At 43.8% G+C, this 16,965-nt stretch overlaps 1 protein-coding gene across 1 annotated transcript in view; it reads left to right on the forward strand.

Moving 5' to 3' along the window:
- PTPN2 (protein tyrosine phosphatase non-receptor type 2) overlaps positions 1–16,965 on the forward strand; it is a 323,265-nt gene that overhangs the window by 125,434 nt on the left and 180,866 nt on the right. Inside the window, exon 4 of the mRNA XM_069219931.1 lies at positions 8,333–8,431. Within this exon, the coding sequence (XP_069076032.1) occupies positions 8,333–8,431 (99 nt within the window). The remainder of the gene's footprint in view (positions 1–8,332; positions 8,432–16,965) is intronic.

The following is a 16,965-nucleotide window of genomic DNA, read 5'->3' on the forward strand; positions in this document are numbered from 1 at the left end:
AATAGTTTGCATAGCGGTAAAAAGACAGCGCACGAAAAGTAAACTATTGACGTTACAAACACGTCCAGTGTAAATTAAACCAAAACATAAGCAAATGTATAACAATTTTCAAAGAGGGAATCAAATTGTTAACTATTAATAAAAAGCAAAGACAGAAATGCACACGAACATAGACAAATACGATTACAATTGGGACTAGCTCACTTATGTACAGGGCGACTGGAATTATGTAGCAAGGGAAGACCAAATTATGCGGCACGGAAATGCAAATATGCTGTATAATGTGGCACATTTTGTGATAGTATCGGTTCATTATTTTGTCATTTTTACACGTTAACACCGTCTGGACATAGGTTTCACCTTATTAGTACCAGTTTAACACTCAAACACAGCAGTATGCAACTGAAAGGTGAACAGTGAACTCTTTGCAGAGTTCCTTTTGCTGCACAGCAACCCACATCACTTCATTTTAATAACTTTTCCCCCGTTTGGCACATTTTAACAAAAAAAAAGTTCTAGCTCAATTACGTAGCAGATGATGGGTTATGTGGCCAATGCAGCAAATCCTTAATTAAAAAAAAAAACGGAACATCCCCAGAATCGCATTATTCCAGTGGCCCTGCTTATGCACAGTACACCAATAAAACTAAGGTTTCTTCCATATATAATGGAAATGCAGTGGAGTAATTGAATCACTTGTTCATAGCATGAATTAGGGGGAATGCATTTGAATTTGACAGTGGGAAGAAAGTGGCAGAGGAATCAAGCGAAGAGTGGCTTATGACTTGAGGCCGAGAGGACAGTTGTAACCTATCAAAGGAAGCTGGAGTAGCAAAGGGAGAGCGATAGAGGACCGAACAGACATGGGGCATTCAGTCATCCGTGAGCACCCTATCAAAAGATCTTTAACTTTCTAGTTGTCATTAACCCTGCGACGCTATCACACAATACTTTTAGCGTCTTAACTTCACTGGCTTGCTCACAGCTTTGTAGTTACTTTTTCTCACCGTGTAAGCTCACCCTTTCATGTTCTTCATCACTGTTGTCCTGCTTTCACGCACCTATGTTTCAACCCCTCCATATGTGACATGTAAATCAGTTCAGCAGCTGCATTGTACATGACTGTACATCATTCACATTGTCTGGATTCACACGAATAGGAAACATTCCCATCTGTCTAAAAGTGCAAATCTATTAGCTCTTTGCACTTCAGTATTTTCGGTCCTGAATCGCAAGGATCTGAGAAATTGTGTACACTTTAAAAGACTCACCGCTTTTTGCTCCTGAGGGGTGAACCCCACCTTTAGCATAGACAGCTTATAATTAATTGCTGCCCCACAAAAGGTGCAAGTCCCGCACAGTTGCCTCGACTATGGCCCTGATTACAAGTTCAGTGGGTCGTTGTTGGCGTAGATGGATATACTGAGTGCTGGAATGACGAAGCTTATTTTATCGGCTGAAAGACGTGGCTCAAAGTGGCCATGACAATGGGCTGCAATATAACCCTGCAATGTTTCCTGATGCTGACCACCTTACAAGGCACAGCACTCCCTCACGCCCCAAACAGGCAATATACTCTCCTTCCCTCTCTCACCAGGACAAACCTATGCCCCAGCTCAGTGTGTACACGGGAATTTGCCTATTACCTGGTGTTTAACTTTGAATTACTGGGTGTAATTCACACCTACCAGTACGATGGAACTCGTGCTTGTCAAACGTGCCTTCAGCGGAATCAGAGAATTGTGCAGGTCAAGGAAAATAATCTATATCCAATTCCACTCTTAACTTTGCAGTCGCACGTCAGGAGTGCAGTTCTGCACTCTTTCATTAAGGCTTCTTCATCGTTAGTGGATCCTTTGTGAAATGGAGAACACATTAATGCCATTGTTCACTTGTTATGAATTTGCATGTAGAGCGACGGTCATTCTTTCGCCTCAGGCCACTTGCCCATCTATGGGCCATAAATGTAAAAAGTGTATAAATAGAACACCTATACATGTCTGTTCCAACCATTGAAGGCACGCATAGAAACGTTTTAAATGTACATGTATTTTCCTTCAACTTGACATTCACAATCTTTGATCACTATTCAGAAAGGTAGCATAACAGTGTACATTATTCATGGGCTCATTTTATTTTGGCGTAAACGAGGAGAAAACCTTCAGCTCTTTTACAATCCTGTATTTTAAAATCAAGCATAACCTTATTAAGTTCGACCCCATAAATGCACAAGCTAAATGCATTGAATTATATTGTATCTGTTAATACTTTTGATTGAAGCAAGGCTTCCTACATGTAATAAAACCAATGTTTACAGGTAAACATAAAGGTGCTAAAAGATCCTTCTGGAAACTAAAACAAGTGTAAAAGCCATGGATGGATTAAAGTGCTAATTCCGATGCAGGGAGAGAAGGACTTCAGGATCAGTTCCTAATCATGGCAGTCTCCTTTAATGTCTGAAATGCATAGCTCCGTCTTAGAGGCGCTCTACGTATTCTGAGAGGTTCACAGAGGTCCTCCTTGTTACCCGTTCTTATCCAGGAAGTGTATCTGTTACCGTTGTGACATGAGGCTGAAGGTCTGCCAGAATGGAATTATTTCTCTGTGTCCCAAATACCGCCTGACTTTAAGTTCCTAACTAATCTCCTTCATTGAATGAACCAAGATCAGCAGATTCTTCTGGTTGTTATTTACTATTACTGTAGCGAAGGTTCCCCCCAAAGTGACCCTACAGTAGGATCCTTAGATTGTTGCTTTTAGCAGTTTATCTGTTTGGGGTAGAGGTGGGTTTCAGCAATGCATGCAGACCAGTGGAAATTTGTGTGGGCCTAGAGCTCTTGCACAAGATGGTTCTCAAGGGCGGGGCAGATGTATTCGGAATCCACCCTCCAGGCCAATAGAAAAATTCTCTTGGAAAGCTGCATTTATTTTGGAAGAGTCCGATGGAAAATGCAGACAATTGAGTCCCCCCATGTGTGGAGTAGTAGGGCCTGTTTTTAAAGGAGGAGTGGAGCTGGTTTTAAAGGGGAACGGGCTAGAAATGCTTGGATCACTCAAATGGTGAACCAGGAGCAAGTGGAAAGGGATGGTTACAAGTAAGAGAAACAAAATAGCCATTCAGTTGCTGAAGAGTGGACAGGGGGAGATACAAGACCCTGGCATTCACTGTAAAAGCCGAGTAAAAGGAGAGGGCAGAAGAGAAGCCACACAACAGGAGATCTGGGATGTGTTACTTTCTTTCACAGGTGAGCCCTTAAAAGAGGAGCCAATCAGATAACTTGTTCAGAGAGAAGACCGACCCGTAACTGGTAGAGACTGCCTATGTTACGGACTTAGCCTTTTCGAAAGAAGCTTGCTATAAAGGAATGTTCTTAAAACAGACTCTGAGACTAGTGATTGACTGTGCTGGGGTATTTTCCCTAAGGAACCAAAATTATATATTCTTTTACTATGGTCCTGTAAAGTGAAATAAATACTCAGTTGAAATTCAAGGAGCCGTTGAGAATTCAGTTCTTTACTGGTAGCATTACAGTTGCTATGTAGTCAAGACCAAGGCTGACTGATTTGAAAGTGTTTTACTGCTCATTGGATTGTCTTTAACATGATAAAGGTCCTTGCTATTTCCACAATAGGTGAGGCAGAGTGAGAGACTTATTTGAGCATGTACCAGTATCTGATAGAGACTTCTAGTCTCCGGTTCCTTACCTTAGAATATTAGCAAGCCGTCAGACTGGATCCAGGACCTTTTGAAGAGAAGTACCCCTGCGTGCTAGTTGGTGGCGTTGTTCAGCTTCATGTAGCATCGACTTCGCTGGAAATAATGTGTTCCCTGCCTGTATAGGCACCACCCCAGCACACTTTCTGCATCAGTCAGCCCAGGCCTGGAGGGAGCTATTCGTGGTCGCATCTTGATTTACTTTTTTTTTTTTTATTTTTTTATTTTTTTTTACCTTTTGTCAATTGCTTTTTCAGACTGTCTCCTGATTTTAGGATGTCCACCAAAAGGCAGGTTTCAAACCTTGTGGTGCTTCTAACCAATAGGTGTTGGAGACGGTCCTGCATTTGGTTTGTCCTGGGGTTTTGGAGCACGATCACGACATGCGAGAATTGCTGCACAATGTGGCCCCACATGCTTCTTGCTGCTTGACACTGACCCTGCGACTTTCTTGATCTGTCGTGAAGGACATTTGAGGCCCAGCTCTGTGCCGGATCCTGCACCTGGGCAGCCTCCACGCCCCGCAGAGTTTCTTGGAGCCGGAGCAACCCCTAACCAGCTAAGGGATTTTTATGATAATATGCACTTCATTTTGAGCAACCCTACCACTCCAGAGCCGCCTCTGGCCCTACAGGTACTGGAGTGTCCTTATTGCTTTTCCACTGGCGGGCTTGCCCTCAGCTCCATTCGGGCCCTTGGGATCCAGTGACCGTTCCGAAGTGGTGCCAGCCGAGTGACCTCTACCTTCCCCCAGCACCCGCTCCATTACTGACGGCACTGACACTCATCGGTGGCGCCACCCCATCATAATTCCCAATTGTTTCAGACGCAAGCTCCAGCGCTGACCGAGGGCAGGCTCCCCATGTCGGAGATAGAGCTGCATGCTTACGGCAGACCTGGATTAGGTGATGATTGGAAGGTGTCTGCAGACTGTTGTGGTTACCAGCCCATATAAAATCTTGAGGACACTTGGTATGAAGATCTGGTGGGTGCCAGTGGGCTGGACACCTCTCCAGACAGTGGCCTGGTCTGTCTGCCTTCCGTGGCTATGGAGGAGGGTTCGTAATTTGCATTGCTGGTTCAGAGGGCTTTTGAGGTCTTGGACTTTACGCCACCATCAATTGTAGTCAAGTGTAACTTCTTCATGGAGTTGCTTCAACTGGCAGTTGCCCCTACAAAACCCATACTCCCATTTAATTAAGCCCTTACAGATAACCTCAGTGGGGCGTGGTCAAAGCCCTACAAGGGGGCCCCCATGCACAGGACAGTTGCCTGCTGCCATCGACCTTCTCCAGGGACCCCAGTTTTCTCACCTAGCACCCCACTCTGGAGAGCTTGGGTTTTTGGGGTTTGTCCAGGCCTTGCTCATGGACATGCCCTTAAATGGCTCCCGTCTGTATGGAGAGGAGGCTGAGCAATGCTGGTGCGCTTTAAGGACAGGACTACAGCCAGGTCCTTGGCCCTTTCCCATGGCCCGTCACCAACCCCCAGTCCGCCTTCCACCCCTTTCATGGCCACGGAATGCCTTTTAACCACATCTCTATCCTCCCATTCACCATGACCAGCACGTTTGCCATTCTCTCTGTGGTCAAGGATGCGGTTCACCAGACCATGTGGGACAGGTAGCAAGAAGTGAGGCCAGTGTATCCCCACCCCCAGCAGCCACAGCCTCCAACCCCTTTAGTTGGCCATTCAACCATCATGGGCAGCCATTGATGCGCAGGATAAGCCATCACCTGCACCAGTGGCAGTCTGTAATATTGGACCAGTGGGTTTTGTAACTTGCCTAAAGGGGTACTTCCTCCCCTTTGGGTCAACCCCTTTACCCATGCTTCCCAAGCGACCCACTTAAGATAGGCTGACAAGGGACCACGTCTCCTTACTCCGCCCGACAGTGCTGCTCTTGGTCAAGGGAGCCATGAGGCTTCCAGCATCTGTAGTAGGTTGTGGTTACTGTTCCTGCAACGTTTGGGTGCCTAAGAAAGACTGAGAACTTCGTCCTATCTTAGACCTGTGCCCTCTCAATCTTTTCCTGAAAAAGGAGAAATTCAAAATGCCAATAAAAGTCCAGTCTGCCATATGCCTGGGAGACTGAATGGTAGAATTGGACTTGCAGGGTGCATGCTTTCACAGCCCTGTCCTGCCTGCCTACAGACGTTACCTGCAGTTCAGTGGTCCAAGAGCACATTCAGTGCTCCCCTTCAGCCTTAGCAGCGCATGTCAGGTGTTCACAAAAGAGGTGGTGATAGTTGCAGCCCAACTGCAGAGGTCAGGGGTTCCAGTCGTTCCTCGCCTTGACAAGGTGGCTATTGAAGGGAGGCTAGCCCCAGAAAATAGTCTCCCATCTCCAGACCAGGGCGAACCTCCTACACTCTAAGATTCACTTTCGGTGTACCGAGGTCACACCTGGCTCCATCTTACTCTCCCCTTCATCGGAGCTGGTCTGGACATAGTGCAGTTTTTGGCCTATCCTTAGTCCAGGATATTCAGAGTATGATGCAGATGTTACACCCCCTTTTCTGGATTTCAGTGAGACTGATTCGGAAGCTTTTGTTCCTCATGGCCTCATCGATCCTGCTTGTTTCTGATGCCTGTTGGTATATCCGGGCCCTGTGATGGGACCTGACGTCTCAGTGCGAGCATCTTTGACGTAGTCCAGACCTTGGAGGGAACCGCAAAAGATCTGCAGTGGTGGCTAACTGTGATTGGACCAGTGACAACCCCCTCTCTTCCCCAACCGAGGATAACTTAAGTGGCAGATGCGTCACTTCTAGGCTGAGACTGACGCCCTGGAGAGGTGCAGATCAGAGCACTTTGGTCTGCGGAGAAATCCAGGCTCCACATCAACCTTTTGGAGATTTGGGCGATCCGTTTGCCATTGAAAGCCTTCCTTCATTTAGGGGACGGCTGATGAAATGTTCATGGACGACACCACTGCCATGTGCTATTGCAACAAACAGGATGGGGTAGGGTTGGTGACCCTTTTTCAAGAGGCACTGCACCTCTGGACATGGCTGGAATACTAGGGCATATCCCTAGTGATTCAACACCTGGTGGGCTCTTTGAACGTCAGGATGGACAAACTCTGACGTCAATGCCTAGAAGATCTTGAACGGTGTGTCCATCTGGTGGTGGTGCAATGCCTCTTTCAAGAATAAGGAGAGCCTTGGTTAGATCTGTTTGCCACTGCTGAGAATGCACAATGTCAGCAGTTTTGCATACTGGAGTTTCCTCGGCAGCTCTCACTTGGAGGCACCTTTTGCCTTCCTTGACCGCACAAAAGCATCCTGGATGGATGATCAACTCTTCATGGGCTATGTTGGTGCTAAGAAAGGAAAAGCAATGCAGAAACCGACCATCTTACAATGGATAGTGCTCTGCATCAAAAGCTGCTACACATTGGCCAAAAAGCAACCCCTGGAGGGCTTTTGTGCTGATTCTACCAGAGCCAAGGCCGTGACAACCTCCTTAGCTCACGGAGTTCCTGTTCTGGATATCTGTCAGGTAGCAACCTGGGCTTCTTTGCATACATTTGTGAAACCCATCTGCCTGGACAGTCGGGTGCGTCATGATAGTCACTTTGTCCTTTTGATCCTACAGTGTCGCAGCCCCATATCTGGGGAGGTATTGATTGGGTATCCGTTTTAAGGTAAGGAATCGGTGGCTAGAACTCTGCTAGATGAACCTTTGGTAACGTCTTACGTAGTGGAGCCTATTTAGCTGCTGACGGACCCTCCTAATCGCCCCGCTCTGCAAATGGATTATAGTAAAAAGGGTTCACCTCTTCTACCACACCAGTGGTCAGTGTTCCTCGTGGCTCACTGCTCTTGACATGGAAAGTTGTGAAAAGAAACGGTCATCAGCATGCTGGGGTGGCGCCTGAATAGGCACAGCACTACTCATTTCCAGCGTGGACGACTGACAACGGCACGCAGAGCTGAATTACACCACCTACTGGCACTCTCCATGTACTGCTCATTAAAAGTTTCCAGGATCCAGTCTTAATACCTGAGGAATATTGTAAAGTAATTAATCTACAGCTAGATAGATTCTCTACCGGATAGTGCGTTAACTAAGGCGAGTAAATTTAGGGCAGACATGCGTTCCTATGAGGTCTCCATCTATCTTTCCATTATTTCCTCGCATTGACCTATTACTACATGTTTTATAGGGGCGGGGAATCACAACATGAGTAAAGAAATAATTGTCACTCAGTAGTTTATGTACTCCTTACATAGTTTTGTCTCCACTGCCAAATGAAAGCTCTTTTGGTTGATGACTGGATATGAATGAAGGATGGTGACAGGAAGGCACTCCTAATATGTATATACTGAAAATCCATTCTGGAGCGACATTTAATCATTCACTGTCCCATTCTAATTGCTGCATGACAGTGGTATTAACTTGATAGTTCTGTTTTTCCCCTTATGTGTTCAAAAGTTCCTGTATAGTAGACTCGATCATGAGGTCTTTGAGGACATTAGGAAGATGTTTTTATGTTACTTTTTAAAGTCCAGCCCTAATGATTTTGTATGCATTCTAAACTTGTTAAGCTGTGAGAAAATAAGTCCTAAAAGCGGAAATATTTCTTACAATTCTTTTGTTTTAAATACACAGGGTCCACTTCCTAATACTTGTTGTCATTTTTGGCTAATGGTATGGCAACAAAAAAGTAAAGCAGTTGTGATGCTGAACAGAGTTATTGAAAAAGACACGGTGAGTAATAATGGTGGTCGAGAGGAGTTTTACATGGGGGTAATTATTCAATTTTGCAAACCCATGTTAATGTTTAATATCTACTACATTATAGTCTGTTACCCACCTATGTGCATTCCCCATAAAATCCTTCTATTGATTTAACCTTTTTTTTTTTGTATGTGTATCTTGGGGGGTGTTGGCTGGCGGTTCTTTGCGAACAAAGGAGTAATATTGACTTCTCTGCGCCAGGGACATGCTCACTAGCTAACATTCAATGTTAAAGGTGTCCCAGTATATTGGCTTCCGATTCATTTTCAGAAAAAAGGGTAATTATAGCTTCTTTACTGAAACCTACAATATTTATGAACTTCGGGTTTCTATATAGACTGGAATGGGTGCAGTAGATTGCAAAAGAATACGTTCATTACTCTTGAACTTTTAAACCTGACAGCAGTCATATGAAAATATATTTTCTTTATTTCCGATGTTACAGCAGCAGAGATACCTTCCTTTGCTTGACAAAGATGTCATTGGTATTTGCTCACAGTAGAGACTAATGGTAAGTAAAATAGTTTGTGTGCTGGCTGCTGTACCAAATTCATTACCAGCAAGCTGATCGAGCATGCCCAAGGATGAAAGCCTATCTCAGGATTAAATTATGACTACATCTGCTGTTAATTATTTGAGATCCCTGAACTGCAGCTGATATTGAATTTGTGGTTTGCTAGTATAGATAGCATGGTAATGGGAAAGTAATATTAATTTATGTTGGTGTGTGTTGGACTTTTTTGCTTATGCAGGGTCATCCCCAATCATTTTACCTCCTATTTTTTCTGACCTGTTGCTGTTGGCTTTTGAACTCTGAGCACTGATAACCAGTGCTAAAGTGCATGTGCTCTCTGTGTAAATTGTATGGTTGATTGGTTTATCCATGATTGGCATATTTGATTTACTGGTAAGTCCCTAGTAGAATGCACTAGAGGTGCCCAGGGCCTGTAAATCAAATGCTATTAGTGGACCTGCAGCACTGGTTGTGCCACTCACATAAGTAGCTCTGTAATCATGTCTCAGACCTGCCACTGCAGTGTCTGTGTGCAGTGTTAACTGTAAATTTGACTTGGCAAGTGTACCCACTTGCCAGGCCTAAACCTTCCCTTTTTCGTACATATAACACACCCCTAAGGTAGGCCCTAGGTAGCCCCAAGGGCAGGGTGCAGTGTATGGTTAAGGTAGGACATATAGTATTGTGATTTATATGTCCTGACTGTGAAATATTGCTAAATTCGTTTTTCAATGTTGAAAGGCCTGTCCCTCTCATAGGTTAACATGGGGGCCACCTTTAAAACTGATTGAAGTGTAGATTCCCTTTGGGAATGAATGGACGTGTGGAGTTTAGGGTCTCTGAGCTCACAATTAAAAATGCATCTTTTAGTAAAGTTGATTTTAAGATTGTGTGTTTTGAAAATGCCACTTTTAGAAAGTGGTCATTTTCTTGCTTACACCATTTCTGTGACTCTGCCTGTTTGTGGATTCCCTGTTTGGGTCAGTTTGACAGTTGGGCTGGTTGCACCTCACACTAGACAGTGACACAAAGGGAGCTGGGGTATATCCTGCATATCCTAATGAGCCATCTGTGCTAGGAGGGAGGGAAGGAGTGGTCACTCACACCTGAAAGGGCTGTGCCTGCCCTCACACAATGCAGTCTCCAACCCCGTGGTAAGTGTCTGGGGCCTGGCCTGGGCAAGGCAGGATTTCACATTCAAAAGAGACTTTACTTTGAAGTAGGCTTACTTCAAAGGAGAAATTGGGTATAAGAAGGGCACCCAAAACCGCAGACTTTAGATCACTTCTGGAAACCAAGAGGAACCTCTGCCCGGAGAAGAGCTGAGGAAGAAGAGCTGCCCTGCCTGTGACTGCTTTGTGGAGATACCCTGCAGTTGCTGCTTCTGCCTGTGCGAAGAGGATAAAGACTGGACTTTTTGTTGTCTTCCTTCTTGTGAAGATCTCAAAGTGCTTGATTTAGAGCTTGCCTCCTGTTGTTTGAAGACTCCGGAACAGCAAAGACTTCTCTCTGCAAGCACCTGGAGTCTCTTGAGAGACTCCTACTCTGCCCTGTGGTGCCCATCCAGTTCCTGGGACCCTGAAAGGAGAAGCTGGCAACCTAAGAGGAGGAAATCCATGCACAGAATGCTGTGCGGGGAAAGATAGACGTGACTCCGATCTGCGGCTGAAAAATAGACGCGCCGCCGGCTTCGCTGCAGAAAATTGATGCTCGCCTTCAACGTGACCGAAGAATCAACGCACCGAGCTGGAGAAACGAACCGCATAATCGCTGACGGAGGATGGGAAATCGCAACCCCGCTGCGTAGTTTTCAGATCATCGTGCGGCTGGATTTCCAACGCTGGGCGTGTAGAAACATCACAAGGCCTGCCCGGACCCGATAGTGCTGACCGGATTGACGCATCGCTCTCCTGCGGCGAGAATAAACAACGCGCCCTGAACCGACGAAAGGAGAAACAACACAAGGTCTCGCTTGTGAGTGAAATCGACGCATCGCAAGGCCCTTTTTGACGCACACTCACTCATGCGGGGTTATTTTTGGCGCACCCAAGGTACATTTTCACGCTAACATTGTTAGTGTGTGTTTTAAACTACATAAAGACTCTTTTTGCTTTTTAATTGATAACTTGACTTGTGTATAGTGGATGTTTGTCGTTTTGGCCTTGTTTTGTTTTAGAAAAATAGGAAATATTTATCTAACCTGTTGTGTCATTTTTGTAGTGTTTTCATTGAGTTACTGTGTGTGTTGGTACAAATACTTAATACCTAGCACTCTGAATTAAGCCTACTGCTCTGACAAGCTACCAAGGGGGGTAAGCAGGGGTTAGCTGAGGGTGATTATCTTTTACCCTGACTAGAGTGAGGGTCCTTGCTTGAACAGGGGGTAACCTGACTGTCAACCAAAGACCCCATTTCTAGCAGTGTGGTTGGCAGGTTGAAATAATCCGACTTTTGGTGGGTAAATTGATAGGATGTGGTGTATCAAAACACAGTAAATATATTTGGATATTCTGTAAATAACTATTCAATGTCTCAGTAGAGAAATAGCTAGTGCGGCCTTATTTCTACTTTACACTACACTGCCTTGTTGGTATTACTTGCTAGGGAGAATAAATTAAAATTGATATCGCTACATTTGTAGAGTCCTTCATGCACCATCACCCATTTAGATAAAAGGTGATTCTTTGCTTCAGTGTAGGTAGTACTTGTATAGAGTCATGCTAGTTAGCATTGTGCTGGATTCCTTTCTAATAGATTTGTGGTTTTAATAGAATATCCCTCCTTAAAGCATTAGAAATGGAAAAGTAAGGGTACACAGTGGAGTATTTTTCTATTTCTGGTAAAGTGCAGCCATTAAATTACCTGCCTCTAACTGAATGCTTTCAGCGAATGGCTACTATTAAATGGGAGGTGGGGTTTAGGATTGGGGGCATGGTGGGAGGATGACCGAATTGGGGAATTATGAGGAATGTTTGAGAGGCTCATAGTCAGAAAGCAGGAGAAGTATTGTGTTTCTTATGGATACTTCTAACTGCAGATTACTCAACTTTCAAATATCACTAGACTGTATTGAGAAGATTTATAAACAGTATTGCTCCTGTATGCTAATAAGTGATTTCCTGTGGCTCCATGCTGACTACATGCCGCCCTGGAAGTGATGAATGGAGCTGCATGTAAGAGACATCGCTGGGTGCTGATGTCTGTTACTTTCTTTCCACACCTCTGTAAGTGCAACCAGAACTCACTAACAACTTTTTCCGCTGCAGCTGACGAGATTTTTCTTCAGTTTCTTTTTCCATTGTGCAAGAGAACTTTACAACTACAGAGTTTTGCTCGGACTGTAGTAAATAGATGACTGTGACAAATACCCACAGTGTGCCTCTGGTGTTAGGGTTCAACCCACAGCTCCAAGACCTGCCAGTAATGGTCCCTTACGAAGGAGAGCTGGAAATGCAAAGCAAACTTGTACATTGCTGAGCACAGAAAGAAGTGTTACAACTCCCTCTCCTGCTTTAAGTCAAAGGCGCTGAACTGTACTCACCGCAGGTTGTTCTCAAGATCCAGGTCAAAATCAGAGAGGAAGCACTGAAGCCCAAGTGTGATTCGCCTCAGACCCACTATTGTTAGCTTGAACATTTGCAAGGATTCCAGGGTAGCTTGTGGTCTCAGATTCTGCAACTGATTAGGAAATACCCAGAGTTTCTGGGCCAATCGGCGACCTAGCAACTGATTTTGAGGTCCTTAGATTGGCCATGTTGCAAATTTGATACTCATCCCCCTCCTTCTAGTGGTCCTTGAGGCCACAAGGATCCACAGAGCCCTCAAGACAGGATACCGCTGACAGGACTGCCCTTGATACCATCTTGGTCTCCAGAACTCTTCTCTGGTTTGGTTCTGACACACAGCATCACCAGAATCCATGCTGGTCCCTGTGACATTGACACCCTCACCGGAGTACAACAGTGTACATATAGTCCTCTCCAACTGGCTCCAGTTCGTGCTTAGACAGAACCATGTCTCCAAACTTCACCCAATGTGCCTCCTACTTTTCAGTTCCGGCTTGGATCACAGCCAACCAGCTTTTGGGTATTACAATTGTGAGGAAGGGGAATATTTTTCTCAACATTAATATGATAATTTATATGTGGACTTCCTGGATGCCAGTAGACTAGACTTTTTTTTGGGAAAATGGGTTGTGTTTTCTCCCGGACCACCAAAAGAAGAGTGCATCCTCTGCTGTGATAATGGAATTGCAGTGGACGTTTTTAGACTTAAAGCTGCAACCTATGGAAGACAAAACCAGCGTAGTAACAGATATTTTGTAACTGTAACAAATTTCATCAAAATCCACAACTTTATTCAAAGCCTTGACTGACGCTCCTATAGGCCCCTGGCCTGAGCCCTGTTCCCATCCACCGGTGAGCTGGCAGGTTGCCAGACCCCACAAGCTGGGGCCAAGCGACTCTGATTTTTTTTTTTTAACAGTACGCCACTAGAGTTCACCTCAGTTCATTTTCCATGACTCCTCCTAAAAGAGCTGAAATTGGTTTAGAGCCCATTCCAACATGGCTGCTACCACTGCACTGGGATGCAGAGTGCCTGTTCCTGACATATGCCAGGCTGTTATGTTGACTTCAGTACACACGTTCACAAAGCACTACTGCCTTGACAGCTCAGACTGGAAGGGCTTTTTGCTCGTTTGGTGCTGCAGGACGTTTTGATCTGAGCCATTCCACAGATCCACCACCTTGGGAGATACTGATTTGGTATTTATTCTGAAGGTGAGAGCTCTGCATTTAGAAGTATCGCTCAGAAGAACAAATTTCACACCTTTGTGACCTTCTTTCTTGTAGAAGCTCTGTCTAACTGCAGATTCCCCAACACCGTCCCTCCTTGTGTGCAGTGGTCTTCTTTCCAATCTAAAAAATGTCCCAATGTAGGAATTTGCACACTTGTATCACTGATTAGTTTTAGGTGTTAGATTTGTGGGCTGGAATGACTCAAGAAAGAAACTGATGTCAGTACTCTGAGGTGGTGCTTATGTGGCTCATTTGTCACTTCAAGAGTTGAACAAATTATTTTCAGAGCTGCACATTGCCACCTAGAGGCATGCTTGTGGTTGAATCCCACACCCTATGGCATTTACTAGATTGGCAGGCCTTGATGGCAGGGGAACAGCAAGATTACCAGCAGTGGTTAAAGTGTCACCAAAGTTCATAGAATCACTCAAAAATATTTTCTTAACGCAAGTTAGAGTTGTGAATATGGATTCATAACTAGCCTTAAGAAGTATTGTCAAAGCCAGTAAGTCTCTCCTATGCGAGATATGCTGGCTTTGTCAATGTTTTTTAGTTGAGTTGTGTGGTCTCTCATTGTGTGGTATAGTATAGCATGGTATGTCCTATCATTGTGAAGTGTTGTATGATGATGTATGGTATATCATTGTACGGTATGGTGTGCTAGGTCACTGTTTAGTATGATATGATATGGTATGGTCTGTCATTCTATGGTATCATATGGAACACAGTGGTGACAACTCCTTTCCCTGGAGCATAAAATGCACATAATTTTTAAAAGTCCCATACGGGAAGCTCAGTCTTAAGGCTACAGTGTGAAAATTGGTCAGGCTGGTAACCTTACGAGAGAAGTTAGCTAATGGTCTTTTCAGTCCAGACACTATATATCTCTTAATATTTATTTATACGATCCTTACCAGAAACAAAATCTTGGGTAGCCATAAACTACTTATGGCTATATGTCGGTAAGACAGTAATTAGACTTCATGGTTATTAAGACACAACGTGACAGAGCAGCTTAGTTAAGTGTTTCTATTGCTTTTATTGACAAAATTCCAGAGAGCTAGAGGAGCAGGTCAATTGGATTCCTCTCTGGGCCTTCGGCTGTTAGTGAACATTAGCACTTGAACCCCAACACTCCATCCATGTAGTCAATCAAAGGACCAGAGTTTGAGCTATGGACTGAGCTAGAACATCATGAAACACACCACATGACATACTAGACATAAGAAATTTCTCTTTTCTTAGAGGAACCAAAAAATAGCTGGAGTGTGCAGATAACACCATCTGATGCAAAATCCTCTCCTAAAAACTCTAGACCAGTATTGATGGCAGGATGTTGCACAAAGTTCTCTTAGTCCTATAGGTTCATTAGTACCAGTGCATGCTTATCATAGATGTCCTTCCCCTAGAAGTATCCCCAAAAAATCGAAAGCCACTTAGACCCAAACACACCCAGGCCACTCTAGAGCCTCCTTTTTGGTATAGTTCTTATTATTAAATTCTTGTCTACAATTTTGCAAGTCACACATTCTCTAATCCCAAGTACGAAATTCAAATTCTCTTTGGCCACCTTTAACTCTCAAGTAGTACTTTTTTTTTTTTTTTTTTTTTCCTTTCCTTATGTCAGTTGTCTTACCCAAATACATATTTGGGCTACTTTAACCCACATCTCACTGAAAACCATTTGATGAACTAATTTGTCAGATATTTTTGGAAAACATTGTAATTCCTCACCTGAACACCTCTTGACCATCATTCTCTCATCAACATTCAACTCCTGATGCCACTGTTTCTCCGTAACGCAGTTACGTTAGTAAATTCTGTGCTGGTCACCAAACTTTCCTCATCTTAAAAGTCCCCATTCTGTTCATTTTCCTTTCTTACAGGTAAGCATGAAGAAAAACAGCACTGCTATTGCTTTCATCAGGAAAGTGCTCTACATTAAAAGACAATTCCAACGGTTTTGTGCTTTACCTTGCTAACCATGTGCTAGAATGCATGCCAGATTTGCTCAAAATGTACAGAAGAGGCTTATGATCTATCCTGCACATTAAAATTAACAATGCCCCACAAATATGTCTTGAACTTCTTCAAAGCCCATGCACACACTAGTATTTTTCTCTCAGCAACTGAATACTCTCTCATTGACACTGAATATTCGTGAGGCAAATGCTACCATCTGTTCAAGTTTCTTCATCTTCTGCCCAAGAACTCCCTCCACCCTCCCTCTTAATATCACTGGCTTGTATTGTCATTTTTAAAGCTAAAGAGAAACATACATTTGCAAAGAAAGTTGCATTCAACAATGCATATTTGATTTATTGAAAGCAGAATTTTGTTCCTCTCCGTGCTTATGTTCAATTTTTTTCTTGGTTAATTTTATTAGAAGCTTAGCCAATGAGAGAATGTTTGGCTTAAACATTGCAAAGATTAAGAACAGACAACACCTGATCCCTGTTATAGAGTAAAGGTGCATCTTTGATAGTCCTATGTAGTGCTGGTCTAGGGCTGATGAATTCTTCACCTATCACCAGAAAATTGCAATTGCCTTTTGTCCAAACACAACTTGTGCAGCCTAAGCTTCAGCCATATAGATTAGAGAACTGCAAGACTTTCTGTAATCTGTGGTTGTTCTTGTAGCTTGTAACAAAAAACAAGAATGTTTTAGAATGGAAAAACACCAGGAATATCTTGAAGTATTTGACTCACAACTGATTGAAATACCACAGAAGCAGATGCCAGACCGTACTGCTTCCGTTTGTATTGGAATGTACCATCAAACGTTACAAAATATGTAAGGTGGCAAGACTTAAGCTACACTCATCATGAGATTGTGTTACCACTGAAGTCCAACTTGCTAAAATTGCTGGCATTATCAAAACTAGCCAATAAATCATCAATTCTGGGAAGAGGATGTAAGTCACCCCATGTGGCTTAAGTGACCATAAATCGACACACACCCTTAACTTAATATTTCTGTATTTGTACCACATCTGTCTGAGGCAGGACCACATAAGTGTCTATAATTTCATTGTCATCATCTTCTCACAACTTGCTAATTACCTGTGACACTTCATTCTAAATTCTGAAGGTGACTGTGTGTAGTTTGTGCTTTGCAGGAATAATGTTATTGTTCAGTTTGATGCTAAACTCAACATTTGTCCGCTTACTCACCATTACTCACGGACCTT

Source organism: Pleurodeles waltl, chromosome 2_2, assembly GCF_031143425.1.
Source record: "Pleurodeles waltl isolate 20211129_DDA chromosome 2_2, aPleWal1.hap1.20221129, whole genome shotgun sequence".
NCBI lineage: Eukaryota > Metazoa > Chordata > Amphibia > Caudata > Salamandridae > Pleurodeles > Pleurodeles waltl.